The sequence below is a fragment of the Oncorhynchus gorbuscha genome, linkage group LG09 (assembly GCF_021184085.1).
Source record: "Oncorhynchus gorbuscha isolate QuinsamMale2020 ecotype Even-year linkage group LG09, OgorEven_v1.0, whole genome shotgun sequence".
NCBI lineage: Eukaryota > Metazoa > Chordata > Actinopteri > Salmoniformes > Salmonidae > Oncorhynchus > Oncorhynchus gorbuscha.
The window spans coordinates 94,088,619-94,104,143 of record NC_060181.1 but is presented as its reverse complement, the minus strand read 5'-3'; the positions used below and the strand labels follow the sequence as shown (position 1 = coordinate 94,104,143).

Here is a 15,525-nt window from a genome sequence, read left to right as displayed (position 1 = left end):
TTTCGGACACCATATTGGATTTCGGACACCATATTGGATTTCAGGCAAAATCCATGGTAGCCTGAAAGATAATCTGTGGTGGTCCTCTGATTTAATTACAAGAGTAGGTGCTAAGATGTACATCCTCCAAGGAATCTTGGACTCCCACAAAATACACCAAATGTGAGGCTTAAACCAGAGGAGGACTGTAGAACATGTTTCAGCTCAATTTAATAAAACCATAGGCTAAGAGTACATCACTGTTTGTTTTATAGCCTATCCTTATCAAATGAACTGAGAAGTCGACACCATCTAAACCCTTTGGGATTTGTTGCTGCAGGACTAGTTGGTTCATGAACAAATGAGGTCCCTGAAGGGATGTATGTACCTGCCGCCTGGATAGAGAGTCACCTGCTCCCCTCCCGCGGAGACAGTTCAGCGTGATCAACAGGTGTGCCGCTGCTCAGGTAGGCTTGGCTTGTTGTTATGTTAACACCACAATGCCGCTATAACACCAGACAACAGAGTTGTGCGGGCAGCTTACACTTCTACTACCCTTATTACTACCAGGTACCTCTGCTGGAGCATCAGGGCGAAGGCGCAGGGAGGGCCTATGACTGAGGCAAAAACCTTTTGACAGATTAGATAAGGGCAGAATGAACCGATGGGCGAGGGTGTTCAGGTGGCATCGGATGCAGAAAGAGGACGATGAAGAGGAGAAGAAAGAGGAGGGGAAAGATGAGAAGAAGCTTCCGGCAAAGCCCAAAGTGAAGTAAGAGATTTGGGCAAAACATGATGGATACATGATAGCATAGATACAATTGATAATTTAAAATAAGTTATAACAGTATAGATGCTTTTCCCAGCTCTAGATTGATGTTGGTGAATGTTACTCCTTTAATCTAAATCACCTTTACTATTTTATTTTTTATTTTTTAACCTTTATGGTTATTGTTGCTGTCATTATCTCACTTCGCTTTAGAAACAGTGGCTTTGTGCCATTCATGCTAATAAAGTTGATCTGAATGTGATGTTTCTCTCTCCTGATCAGCTGGACGGAGTGGGTGGTCGACCCATCAGAGGAGTTTTATTATGGATGGCTCCAGGTCATGATCATCCCCATCTTCTACAACTGGATCATCATCATCTGTAGGTGAGTGTGTCTCAAAGGTTTGGCCGGTAGGGATATCCTTGTCTCATCGCACACCAGCGGCTCCTGTGGCGGGCAGGGAGCAGTGCACGGGATGTTTCCTCTGACACATTGGTGTGGCTGGCTTCCGGGTTGGATGCGTGCTGTCTTAAAGAAGCAGTGCGGCTGTGTCTCAAATGTACAATAATAATAATAATCATATTTCATTTCCCTGAAACATGTAAACGGATTGAATTGTCATTTTGTAGCCTCCCGGGTTGCGCAGTGGTCTAGGGCACTGCATTGCTAGCTGTGTCACCAGAGACTCTGGGTTTGCACCAGGCTCTGTTTGCGCCAGGCTCTGTCGCAGCTGGCTGCGACCCGGGAGGTCTGCGGCTGGCTTCCGGGTTGGATGCGTGCTGTCTTAAAGAAGCAGTGTGGCTTGGTTGGGTTGTGGTTCGGAGGATGCATGACTTTCGACCTTCGTCTTTCCCGAGCCCGTACGGGAGTTGTAGAGATTAGACAAGATAGTAACTACTAACAATTGGATACCATGAATTTGGGTAAAATTTGTAAAAAATAAATATTTTTAAAAATGTAATTTTGTAGATATTTGAACATGGAATTTGACCTAATTTTCTAGGACATGCTTTAAGGAAATAGAGGATGAATTCCTGACACTGTGGCTCACGCTGGACTACTGCTCCGATCTCCTGTACGTGGCTGATACCATCATCAAATTTCGCACGGGTAAAGATAAAACATTTTTTTATTTACATATAGGAACTGTGTGCGGTCTGCCAGTGGTGGGTTAGAGAACATCTTTTTTAAAGAGTTGTAATACTTATTTTAAAGAGTTACTAGATCACGATCCACAGTGGTATTTTAAAGAGTTACTGAACAACACAATCCACAGTGGTATTTTAAAGAGTTACTGAACAACACAATACACAGTGGTATTTTAAAGAGTTACTGAACAACACAATACACAGTGGTATTTTAAAGAGTCACTGAACAACACAATACACAGTGGTATTTTAAAGAGTCACTGAACAACACAATACACAGTGGTATTTTAAAGAGTCACTGAACAACACAATCCACAGTGGTATTTTAAAGAGTTACTGAACAACACGATCCACAGTGGCTCTGCTGGACAGGTCTGTTTCACTGTCTAATGCTATTGGATAAGGAGCCATCACCGCAGCTGTTCACACCATGGTAGTGGGCAAATGAACATCGTCAAATCAAAACCCATCCTTCATTTACCTGTTGTGACACACGGATCTTCCACACTCTGTTTTAGACCAGACTTTATGACCAAAGTTATCCTATTTACACCGGCTGGTTTTGATTTCTTCTCGGTTTTGGTTGAAAGACCACGTTTTGTTTATTCATTGTGTCAAAGTAGAATCCGAAAAGGTATTGGTGGGTCACAGCACAGAATTGTATTTAATTAACTGGACGAATCAGTTAAGAACAATTTCTTGTTTACAATGACGGCCTACCCTGGGCCAATTCTGCCCTATGGAACTCCCAATCACGGCTGGATGCAGCTTGGATTCCAACCAGGGTCTGTCGTGACGCCTCTTGCACTGAGATGCAGCTCCTTAGACCGCTGTGATACAGCCTGGAATCAAACCAGGGTCTGTAGTGACGCCTCTTGCACTGAGATGCAGCTCCTTAGACCGCTGTGATACAGCCTGGATTCCAACCAGGGTCTGTAGTGACGCCTCTAGCACTGAGATGCAGCTCCTTAGACCGCTGTGATACAGCCTGGAATCAAACCAGGGTCTGTAGTGACGCCTCTTGCACTGAGATGCAGTTCCTTAGACCGCTGCGCCACTCGGGAGACCCATTTTTTTTCTGGGGAACAGACAGACATTTGCTCGTTGGTTCATCTTTTAATGTGACTTTGCACTGTCACAGATTTGTGTTGAGATCCTGTGTGACTTGTCTTACGATTGTATAACATTTCCTATTCAGATATTTCCATTGCTGTGATAATATGACTACGCTTTCATACATCGAGAATAATAGTTTCTGATTCATATCGATGCCACTTAGGCCGTTTTCAAAGGATTTATTTTTTATTTTTTAAAGACAGTTGCTCTTTAATGCTCTTAAAAGCATGTGAAAAGCCCATGTGGAGAGCCCATGCCTGAATTCTGTAAGAGGATGGAGAGAGAGTTAATAATGACTTCCTTTTCTTTCGTGATGACTCAGAGGCGTAGTTAAGTTATGAAATACATATTTTTCTATATCTCTGGTGATATGAACTTAACTCTGACCCAGACCGTATCTGTGCTGTGTTGCCACCTGCAGGTTTCCTAGAACAGGGTATCCTGGTGCAGGACAGGGACCGTCTGAAGAAGCGTTACCTCTTCTCCTCACATTTCCTGTTGGACCTGGCCTCCCTACTGCCCACTGACCTCCTCTATCTGTACTTCGGCATCAACCAGCCGCTGGTGAGGGTCAACCGTTTCCTCCGTATCTCCCGGGTTAACGAAGCCATGGACCGCATGGAGACACGTACCTCTTACCCCAACACCTTCCGCATCTCCAAGCTTATGCTCTACATCTTCGTGCTCATCCACTGGAACGCCTGCATCTACTTCGCCCTGTCCAGTTACATCGGCTTCGGGGTGGACCGCTGGGTTTACCCAAACATCACCGACCCTATGTTCTCCCCAGCGAGGCACCAGTACATCTACTGCTTCTGGTTCTCTGCGCAGATCTTCACCACGGTGGGCGACACGCCGCTGCCCGACCGCGAGGAGGAGTACCTGTTTATGATCGCTGATCTGCTGATCGCCGTGCTGGTGTTTGCCTCCATCGTGGGGAACGTGGGGAACGTCATCACCAACCTCAGGGACCGAGACAACGTCTTCTTCCCCAACCACGAGCTGGTGAGGGGCCAGGGCCAGAATATTGTTTTCTCCTCTATTTTATAGTCAGGGGGGGGGGGTGGTGGGTCGGGGTCAGGGTCGGGGGCGTAGGGGTTGGGGTCAAGGTCGAGGAGGGTTGGGTTCAGGCAGCATTAGTTTTTCCTATCCCCTGTGCTTCTGCCTCTATATTGCTTGCTATTTGGGGTTTTGGCTGGATATCTGTACAGCACTTTGCAACAACTACTGATGTAAAAAAAAGGGATTTATCAAATAAATTTGATTGATAGCTCTGTTACCCTTTCACCTAAAAGAGTTTGCCTTGCATTCTCAACCCGTGGCAATATACTTTCTGAAGGATCCCAGGATTTGTGACAGGCCTGGCTAATTCTACTTTATTTCATTCCAGGTCAAAGGTTACCTGCGCAACAGGTACATCAGCAAGGAGTTGCGTAACCGTGTCAACGACTGGTACCAGCACCTGTACATCAACCGTAAGATCACGAGGGAGAACGAGATCCTGCAGCAGCTTCCCGTCCAGCTGCAGACGGAGATCGCTGTGAGCGTACATCTGCCAACGCTCTCCAAGGTCACCATCTTCCAGAACTGTGAGACCAGTCTGCTGGAGGAGCTGGTGCTCAAACTCATCCCGCAGGTCAGAGGTCAAGGGTGAAATGGACAATCTGCAGTTGCTACATCCATTTTTGGACTTATAAATTAAAAATCTATACAACCATTGATTCTAGAAGGATATAACTCCGTCAGAACCCAAAATGTTTGTAAACAAAGTATATAAAAACAAACACATTTAGCTGATGATTCTTATCCAGAGTGATTAGGGTTAAGTGCCTTGCTCACGGGCACGTCTACAGATTTCACCTTGTCAGCTCGGAGACTCGAACCAGCTGCTTTTCAGTTACTGGCCTGACACTCTTATTAACCGCTAGCCTACCCACTGTTAATCATGGTTGAAAGTATCACTTTGATATCATGGCTGTCATTTCTCCAGCCCCGTCCGTTAGCTGTTCACAAACTTAGCGGTGGGGTATCAGCTTTGTTCTTTTCTAACTGCAGATTGTCCCTTTAGGGTGTAATTCTTGTTATGTCTGCGTAGTCAATGGCGGTTGACATGTATATGACTGCTAACTTGACTCGTTGCTAGAGAACAATATTTCAGTTAAACATTACTTTGTTGTTTTTTTTGCGACTGTAGCCATGACTTCCCAGACATGTCCTCTTGCCTGTAGGTGTATAGTCCCGGGGAGTACGTGTGCAGAAAGGGGGACGTGGGACATGAGATGTACATCATTAAGGATGGGAAACTGGCTGTGGTGGCAGACGATGGCATCACACAGTTCGCTGTGTTGAGTGACGGCAATTTCTTCGGGGAAATTAGCATCCTGAACATCAAAGGTGAGGAGTAAATTCAGCACATTTATAGCATGTCCCTAACATTCCAACATTCCAACAATCCAACATTCCAACAATCCAGTATTCCAACATTCCAACATTCCAACATTCCAACAATCCAACATTCCAACATTCCAACAATCCAACAATCCAACATTCCAGCATTCCAACAATCCAACATTCCAACAATCCAGTATTTCAACAATCCAGCATTCCAACAATCCAGCATTCCAATATTCCAACAATCCAACATTCCAGCATTCCAACAGTCCAACATTCCAACAGTCCAACAATCCAACATAATGTTTCAGTGGACAATCATGTCCCTAACATTCCAACAATCCAACATTCCAACAATCCAACATTCCAGCATTCCAACAATCCAACATTCCAACAATCCAGTATTCCAACATTCCAACAATCCATCATTCCAACAATCCAGCATTCCAATATTCCAACAGTCCAACATTCCAACAATCCAACATTCCAACATTCCAGCATTCCAACATTCCAACATTCCAACATAATGTTTCAGTGGACAATCATGTCCCTAACATTCCAACATTCTAGTATTCTAACATTCCAACACAATGTCTCAATGGACAATCATGTCCCTAATAACCCAACACAATGTCTTAATGTACAGTCATGTCCCTAACATTCCAACACAATGTCTCAATGGACCCACAGTACAGACTTTAGAGTAGAAGTCAAGCAAATGAAATGTCAAAATGCCTCACACAAATACAACATTCCTCATCCTCTGGCAGGAAACAAATCAGGCAACCGTCGGACGGCCAACATCCGCAGCATCGGCCACTCAGACCTGTTCAGCCTTTCCAAGGAGGACCTGACAGACGTGCTGTCTGAGTTCCCAGCTGCCAAGCGACACCTGGAGGAGAAGGGTCGTCAGATCCTCACTAAGATGGGCATGTTGGTGGAGGCCGCGGAAGGCGAGGAGGAGCAGGACGAGGAGAAGGTGGAGGTCAAGGTGGAGAGACTGGAGGGTAACCTGAACACCCTGCAGACCAAGCTGGCCCGTTTAATGGCAGAGCTGGAGTCCAGCAACCGCAAGATCCTGGCCAGGGTGGAGCAATTGGAGCTAGAGACAGAGGGCTGGGTGGACAACTCTGCTGAGGAGGGAGAGGGAGGGGAGGTGGAGAGAAGGGATGGGGTGGGGATGGAAGTTGAGGGGGAGCGAGGAGAGGCGGAGGGAGAGGACCAGGCAAAGGGGACTAAAAGAGAGAATGAGGGAGAGAAGCACGCGAAAGAGACTAAAAGAGAGGATGAGGGCGAGGGAAAGGATGAAGGATATGGAGAGGAAAAAGGAGGAGAGGAAGGAGAAACAAAAGAGACTGAGAGAAGAGGACAGGAAGACATGTAGAGGACAATAAGAGAGAGGACAGGAAGACTTGTAGAGGACAATAAGAGAGAGGACAGGAAGATATGTAGAGGACAATAAGGGAGATGAGGACAGGAAGACATGTAGAGGACAATAAGGTAGATGAGGACAGGAAGACATGTAGAGGACAATAAGAGAGATGAGGACAGGAAGACATGTAGAGGACAATAAGGTAGATGAGGACAGGAAGACATGTAAAGTACAATAAGGGAGATGAGGACAGGAAGAAATGTAGAGGACAATAAGAGAGATGAGGACAGGAAGACATGTAGAGGACAATAAGGTGGATGAGGACAGGAAGACATGTAGAGGACAATAAGGTGGATGAGGACAGGAAGACATGTAGAGGACAATAAGGTAGATGAGGACAGGAAGACATGTAGAGGACAATAAGAGAGATGAGGACAGGAAGACATGTAGAGGACAATAAGAGAGATGAGGACAGGAAGACATGTAGAGGACAATAAGGTAGATGAGGACAGGAAGACATGTAGAGGACAATAAGAGAGATGAGGACAGGAAGACATGTAGAGGACAATAAGAGAGATGAGGACAGGAAGACATGCAGAGGACAATAAGAGAGATGAGGACAGGAAGACATGTAGAGGACAATAAGAGAGATGAGGACAGGAAGACATGTAGAGGACAATAAGGTAGATGAGGACAGGAAGACATGTAGAGGACAATAAGGTAGATGAGGACAGGAAGACATGTAGAGGACAATAAGAGAGATGAGGACAGGAAGACATGTAGAGGACAATAAGAGAGATGAGGACAGGAAGACATGTAGAGGACAATAAGAGAGATGAGGACAGGAAGACATGTAGAGGACAATAAGAGAGATGAGGACAGGAAGACATGTAGAGGACAATAAGGTAGATGAGGACAGGAAGACATGTAGAGGACAATAAGGTAGATGAGGACAGGAAGACATGTAGAGGACAATAAGAGAGAGGACAGGAAGACATGTAGAGGACAATAAGGTAGATGAGGACAGGAAGACATGTAGAGGACTAAAGACCAGGAGGGGAAGCAGGACTAAAGACCAGGAGGGGTAGAGGAACAAAAGGAAAAATAAGATGTGGAGCAGTAGGGAGGATGACAGACAGGGATCAAGGGAAGGAGAGAATGGGATTTGTGTGGAGAGGACTGCAAAAAAGAATACAACTATACCTCAATCTTGACAGGACTGCAAAGTGCTGACCAATGTACCACGATGACAACAAGTTCCCGAACCCTGATTGGTTTGAATGGTGTCAGCAATTTTTACATTGTGTTCTTTTGAACTTAACCTCATGAATTGGGGGTGTTTGGAGTACTATATAGATAGAGAACATTGAACACAACAAGTCAATAACTAGATGCTGACAAGAAATCTGATAGTTTACAGACAGATTATTTCACTTATAATTCACTGTATCACAATCCCAATGGGTCAGAAGTTTACATACACTAAGTTGACAGTGCCTTTAAACAGCTTGGAAAACTCATGTCATGGCTTTAGAAGCTTATGATAGGCTAATTGACATACTTTGAGTCAATGGGAGGTGTACCTGTGGATAAATTTCAAGGCCTACCTTCAACCTACCTTCAAATTCAGTGCCTCTTTGCTTGACATCATGGGAAAATCCAAAGAAATCAGCCAAGACCTCAAAAAAAACTGTGGACCTCCACAAGTCTGGTTCATCCTTGGGAGCAATTTCCAAATGCCTGAAGGTACCACGTTCATCTGTACAAACAATAGTACGCAAGTTTAAACAACATTGGACTACGCAGCCGTCATACCGCTCAGGAAGGAGACGCGTTCTGTCTCCTAGAGATGGACGTACTTTGGTGCGAAAAGTGCAAATGAATCCCAGAACAACAGCAAAGGACCTTGTGAAGATGCTGGAGGAACCAGGTACAAAAGTATTTACAGTGCCTTGCGAAAGTATTCGGCCCCCTTGAACTTTGCGACCTTTTGCCACATTTCAGGCTTCAAACATAAAGATATAAAACTGACAACAAGTGGGACACAATCATGAAGTGGAATGACATTTATTGGATATGTCAAACTTTTTTTAACAAATCAAAAACTGAAAAATTGGGCGTGCAAAATTATTCAGCCCCCCTTAAGTTAATACTTTGTAGCGCCACCTTTTGCTGCGATTACATCTGTAAGTCGCTTGGGGTATGTCTCTAACAGTTTTGCACATCGAGAGACTGAATTTTTTTCCCATTCCTCCTTGCAAAACAGCTCGAGCTCAGTGAGGTTGGATGGAGAGCATTTGTGAACAGCAGTTTTCAGTTCTTTCCACAGATTCTCGATTGGATTCAGGTCTGGACTTTGACTTGGCCATTCGAACACCGGGATATGTTTATTTTTGAACCATTCCATTGTAGATTTTGCTTTATGTTTTGGATCATTGTCTTGTTGGAAGACAAATCTCCGTCCCAGTCTCAGGTCTTTTGCAGACTCCACCAGGTTTTCTTCCAGAATGGTCCTGTATTTGGCTCCATCCATCTTCCCATCAATTTTAACCATCTTCCCTGTCCCTGCTGAAGAAAAGCAGGCCCAAACCATGATGCTGCCACCACCATGTTTGACAGTGGGGATGGTGTGTTCAGGGTGATGAGCTGTGTTGCTTTTACGCCAAACATAACGTTTTGCATTGTTGCCAAAAAGTTCAATTTTGGTTTCATCTGACCAGAGCACCTTCTTCCACATGTTTGGTGTGTCTCCCAGGTGGCTTGTGGCAAACTTTAAACGACACTTTTTATGGATATCTTTAAGAAATTGCTTTCTTCTTGCCACTCTTCCATCAAGGCCAGATTTGTGCAATATACGACTGATTGTTGTCCTTTGGACAGAGTCTCCCACCTCAGCTGTAGATCTCTGCAGTTCATCCAGAGTGATCATGGGCCTCTTGGCTGCATCTCTGATCAGTCTTCTCCTTGTATGAGCTGAAAGTTTAGAGGGACGGCCAGGTCTTGGTAGATTTGCAGTGGTCTGATACTCCTTCCATTTCAATATTATGGCTTGCACAGTGCTCCTTGGGATGTTTAAAGCTTGGGAAATCTTTTTGTATCCAAATCCGGCTTTAAACTTCTTCACAACAGTATCTCGGACCTGTCTGGTGTGTTCCTTGTTCTTCATGATGCTCTCTGCGCTTTTAACGAACCTCTGAGACTATCACAGTGCAGGTGCATTTATACGGAGACTTGATTACACACAGGTGGATTGTATTTATCATCATTAGTCATTTAGGTCAACATTGGATCATTCAGAGATCCTCACTGAACTTTTGGAGAGAGTTTCCTGCACTGAAGGTAAAGGGGCTGATTAATTTTGCACGCCCAATTTTTCAGTTTTTGATTTGTTAAAAAAAGTTTTAAATATCCAAATAAATATCCAAATAAATATTCCACTTCATGATTGTGTCCCACATGTTGTTGATTCTTCACAAAAAAATACAGTTTTATATCTTTATGTTTGAAGCCTGAAATGTGGCAAAAGGTCGCAAAGTTCAACGGGGCCGAATATTTTCGCAAGGCACTGTATATCCACAGTAAAACGAGTCCTATATCGACATAACCTGAAAGGCCGCTCAGCAAGGAAGAAGCCACTGCTCCAATACCGACAGACCACGGTTTGCAACTGCACATGGGGACAAAGATCGTACTTTTTGGAAAATGTCCTCTGGTCTGATGAAACAAAATTAGAACTGTTTGGTCATAATGACCATTGTTATGTTTGGAAGAAAAAGGGGGTGGCTTACAAGCCGAAGAACACCATCCCAACCGTGAAGCACGGGGGTGGCAGCATCATGTTGTGGGGGTGCTTTGCTGTAGGAGGGACTGGTGCAATTCACAAAATAGATGACATCCATGAAGCAGGAAGATTATGTGGATATATTAAAGCAACATCTCAAGATATCAGTTAAAAGTTTGGTCACAAATGGATCTTCCTCCTCAAATGGACAATGACCCCAAGCATACTTCCAAAGTTGTGGCAAAATGGCCTAAGGACAACAAGGTCAAGGTATTGGAGTGGTCATCACAAAGCCCTGACCTCAATCTTATAGAAAATTTGTGGGCAGAACTGAAAAAGTGTGTCTGAGCAAGGAGGCCTACAAACCTGATTTAGTTACACCAGCTCTGTCATGAGGAATGGGCCAAAATTCACCAAACTTATTGTGGGCAGCTTGTGGAAGGCTACCCGAAACGTTTGACCCAAGTTAAACAATTTAAAGGCAATGCTCCCAAATACCAATTGAGTGTATGTTAACTTCTGACCCACTGGAAATGTGATGAAAGAAATCAAAGCTGAAATAAATGATTCTCTACTATTATTATTATTATTATTATTATTATTATTATTATTATTATTATTATTTCACATTCTTAAAATAAAGCTGTGATCCTAACTGACCTAAGACAGGGAATTTTTTACTAGGATTAAATGTCAGGAATTGTGACATTCTGAGTTGAAATGTATTTGGCTAAGGTGTATGTAAACTTCCGACTTCAACTGTATATAATAGTCATTCAGAATAGTCATTGCAATCAAACATTCATCACAGGAGGTTGGTGGCATCTTAATTGGAGCTCGTGGTAATGGCTGGAGTGGAATAGATGTGGAATCATAAAACACATGGTTTCTATGATGCCAGTCCATTTGCTCCGTTCCAGACATTATTATGAGCCGTCCTCTCCTCAGCAGCCTCCACTGAGATTTATATATTTAAACTAACCTATTTGAAAGGCACATATTTCTTGAATGTATTGATTGATTGGTTGCAGTTAGGAACTTCACCTGGTGTTGAATTTCTGTCAGGCAGGCATATCATGTATGACTTTTTTATTATCCAGGGAAGCAACATCATGTGGCTGCGTTCTCTTTAAGCTTAGTAGAATAAAGGCGTATTCCAGGAAGCGTAAAGGGACACGTCACAGCGTTTGGATTTGCTCACCTCCTCATCTCTTCTTCTTCTTATTGGTGTCCTTCAGTAGTGGTTTCTTTGCAGCAATTCGACCACGAAGGCCTGATTCACGCAGTCTCCTCTGAACAGTTGATGTTTCAGATGTGTCTGTTTGTTGAACTCTGTGAAGCATTTGTTTGGCCTGCAATCTGAGAGACAGTTAACTCTAATGAACTTATCCTCTGCAGTAGAGGTAACTCTGGGTCTTCCTTTCCTGTGGCGGTCCTCATGAGAGACAGTTAACTCTAATGAACTTATCCTCTGCAGCAGAGGTAACTCTGGGTCTTCCTTTCCTGTGGCGGTCCTCATGAGAGACAGTTAACTCTAATGAACTTATCCTCTGCAGCAGAGGTAACTCTGGGTCTTCCTTTCCTGTGGCGGTCCTCATGAGAGACAGTTAACTCTAATGAACTTATCCTCTGCAGCAGAGGTAACTCTGGGTCTTCCTTTCCTGTGGCGGTCCTCATGAGAGACAGTTAACTCTAATGAACTTATCCTCTGCAGCAGAGGTAACTCTGGGTCTTCCTTTCCTGTGGCGGTCCTCATGAGAGACAGTTAACTCCAATGAACTTATCCTCTGCAGCAGAGGTAACTCTGGGTCTTCCTTTCCTGTGGCGGTCCTCATGAGAGACAGTTAACTCTAATGAACTTATCCTCTGCAGCAGAGGTAACTCTGGGTCTTCCTTTCCTGTGGCGGTCCTCATGAGAGACAGTTAACTCCAATGAACTTATCCTCTGCAGCAGAGGTAACTCTGGGTCTTCCTGTCCTGTGGAGGTCCTCATGAGAGACAGTTAACTCCAATGAACTTATCCTCTGCAGCAGAGGTAACTCTGGGTCTTCCTGTCCTGTGGCGGTCCTCATGAGAGCCAGTTTCATCATAGCGCTTGATGGTTTTTATAACTGCACTTGAAGAAACTGTCAAAGTTCTTGAAATGTTCCATAATATGGACTTGGTCTTTTACCAAATAGGGCTATCTTCTGTATACCACCACTAGCTTGTTCACAAAACAACTGATTGGCTCAAATGCATTAAGAAGAAAATATATTAGCTTTTAACAAGGCACACCTGTTAATTGAAATGCATTCCAGGTGACTACCTCATGAAGCTGATTCAGAACACGGGAAGAGTGTGCAAAGCTGTCATCAAGACAAAGGGTGGCTACTTTGAAGAATCTCAAATATAAAATATATTTAGATTATTTTTAACACTTTTTTGGTTACTACATGATTCCATATGTGTTAATTCATAGTTTTGATGTCTTCACTATTAGTCTCCAAACTTTTGACTGGTATGTATCTACAGTATACTCCACCTCTTTCCATAGAGTGGTCATATTATTTAGTATGCTGGCTATACCGTTCGGATGCTATTGACATTTTCGTGAGAAGACTGATTTTTGGGATGTATCCTGGTCTGACAAATGGCCCTGTAAATTGAGACACAGGCCATAAAGAAAAAAATATATCTCTATTTAAAAAAATACACCACATCACTAGAGCCCCGATGAACTACATTAACCACATCACTAGAGCCCTGATGAACTACATTAACCACATCACTAGAGCCCTGATGAACTACATTAACCACATCACTAGAGCCCTGATGAACTACATTAACCACATCACTAGAGCCCTGATGAACTACATTAACCACATCACTAGAGCCCCGATGAACTACATTAACCACATCACTAGAGCCCTGATGAACTACATTAACCACATCACTAGAGCCCTGATGAACTACATTAACCACATCACTAGAGCCCTGATGAACTACATTAACCACATCACTAGAGCCCTGATGAACTACATTAACCACATCACTAGAGCCCTGATGAACTACATTAACCACATCACTAGAGCCCTGATGAACTACATTAACCACATCACTAGAGCCCTGATGAACTACATTAACCACATCACTAGAGCCCTGATGAACTACATTAACCACATCACTAGAGTCCTGATTAACTACATTAACCACAATCATCTGTTTTCTCTTTCTTCTTCTTCATCCTCCTGTTCAGACTGAGATCTATCCGACTACCGTGTCTCTCCTCTTCAATCTGAGATCAGACTACTGTGTCTCTCCTCTTCATTCTGAGATATATCAGACTACTGTCTCTCCTCTTCAATCTGAGATATATCAGACTACTGTCTCTCCTCTTCAATCTGAGATATATCAGACTACTGTCTCTCCTCTTCAATCTGAGATATATCAGACTACTGTCTCTCCTCTTCAATCTGAGATATATCAGACTACTGTCTCTCCTCTTCAATCTGAGATATATCAGACTACTGTCTCTCCTCTTCAATCTGAGATATATCAGACTACTGTCTCTCCTCTTCAATCTGAGATATATCAGACTACCGTGTCTCTCCTCTTCATTCTGAGATATATCAGACTACCGTGTCTCTCCTCTTCATTGAGATCTGTCTCTCCTCTTCAATCTGAGATATATCAGACTACCGTGTCTCTCCTCTTCATTCTGAGATATATCAGACTACCGTATCTCTCCTCTTCAATCTGAGATCTATCAAACTACCGTGTCTCTCCTCTCCAGACAGATCAGACTACCGTGTCCCGGAGATGGGAGAAGGCGCACATTGCCAAACCCTGCTGAGATACTGAGGCCTTTAGCCAAGGCAATCTCACCCCCCCCCCTCTCAAACTTCTGAATGAAACTCAAACTCACCAAAGCCCTGAGTAGCCAGTATGACTGTGTGTATGCTTGTTCAAGTAGAACGATGGAAATCCCTGTCTCCTTCTCACCTTTCACCATTCTCACACCTAATCCCAGTCCAGTTCCCACATTGTTATACTTGTAGTTATACTGCCCTCATCTGGCCACCATACATACTGTTATGGAAATAAATGTGATATGCAAATATAGCCTCCCTGTCTTTTCTCTGCAGGGTTCTACAACATTAAAACAATACAAGTAGGAAAATATAATTTTATTACAACTTAATGGAAAATGAGATGTTCAAAACAAAAATGATTTGACTTTATTTCATAAAATTGACTTTTTTGAGTTGAGTACTGTGTGGTGAGATGTATAAACTGCTGTAGGGTGTTAGGTATGTGGGTAAGGGTGGTAGGTATGTGGGTAAGGGTGTTAGGTATGTGGGTAAGGGTGGTGGGTACGTGGGTAAGGGTGGTGGGTACGTGGGTAAGGGTGGTAGGTATGTGGGTAAGGGTGGTAGGTATGTGGGTAAGGGTGGTAGGTATGTGGGTAAGGGTGGTAGGTATGTGGGTAAGGGTGGTAGGTACGTGGGTAAGGGTGTTAGGTATGTGGGTAAGGGTGGTAGGTACGTGGGTAAGGGTGGTAGGTATGTGGGTAAGGGTGGTAGGTATGTGGGTTAGGGTGGTAGGTATGTGGGTAAGGGTGGTAGGTACGTGGGTAAGGGTGGTAGGTATGTGGATAAGGGTGGTAGGTACGTGGGTAATGGGTGGTAGGTATGTGGGTAAGGTTGGTAGGTACGTGGGTAAGTGTGTTAGGTATGTGGGTAAGGTTGGTAGGTATGTGGGTAAGGGTGGTAGGTACGTGGGTAAGGGTGGTAGGTATGTGGGTAAGGGTGGTAGGTATGTGGGTAAGGGTGGTAGGTATGTGGGTAAGGGTGGTAGGTACGTGGGTAAGGGTGGTAGGTACGTGGGTAAGAGTGGTAGGTACGTGGGTAAGGGTGGTAGGTATGTGGGTAAGTGTGGTAGGTATGTGGGTAAGGTTGGTAGGTATGTGGGTAAGGGTGGTAGGTAT

The 15,525-nt window shown here is 44.0% G+C and overlaps 1 protein-coding gene across 1 annotated transcript; it reads left to right on the top strand.

Annotated features, from left to right (window-relative positions):
* Nucleotides 1–524: 524 nt before the first annotated feature.
* cnga4 (cyclic nucleotide gated channel subunit alpha 4) lies at nucleotides 525–14,391 on the top strand. Its single transcript, XM_046364107.1, has 8 exons — nucleotides 525–751; nucleotides 1,031–1,132; nucleotides 1,752–1,858; nucleotides 3,434–4,017; nucleotides 4,403–4,648; nucleotides 5,241–5,406; nucleotides 6,174–6,628; nucleotides 14,332–14,391. The coding sequence occupies exons 1-8, from the start codon at nucleotides 636–638 to the stop codon at nucleotides 14,389–14,391; spliced, it is 1,836 nt and encodes a 611-aa protein (XP_046220063.1). The 5' UTR covers nucleotides 525–635.
* The last annotated feature ends 1,134 nt before the right edge of the window (nucleotides 14,392–15,525 follow it).

Excerpts from the sequence above, each read along its gene's own strand:
- cnga4 (XM_046364107.1), top strand. The coding sequence starts at position 636 with ATGAACCGATGGGCGAGGGTGTTCAGGTGGCATCGGATGCAGAAAGAG. Across the intron at positions 4,018-4,402 it reads TCTTCCCCAACCACGAGCTG|GTCAAAGGTTACCTGCGCAA; the intron begins GTGAGGGGCCAG and ends ATTTCATTCCAG. Across the intron at positions 5,407-6,173 it reads TAGCATCCTGAACATCAAAG|GAAACAAATCAGGCAACCGT; the intron begins GTGAGGAGTAAA and ends ATCCTCTGGCAG.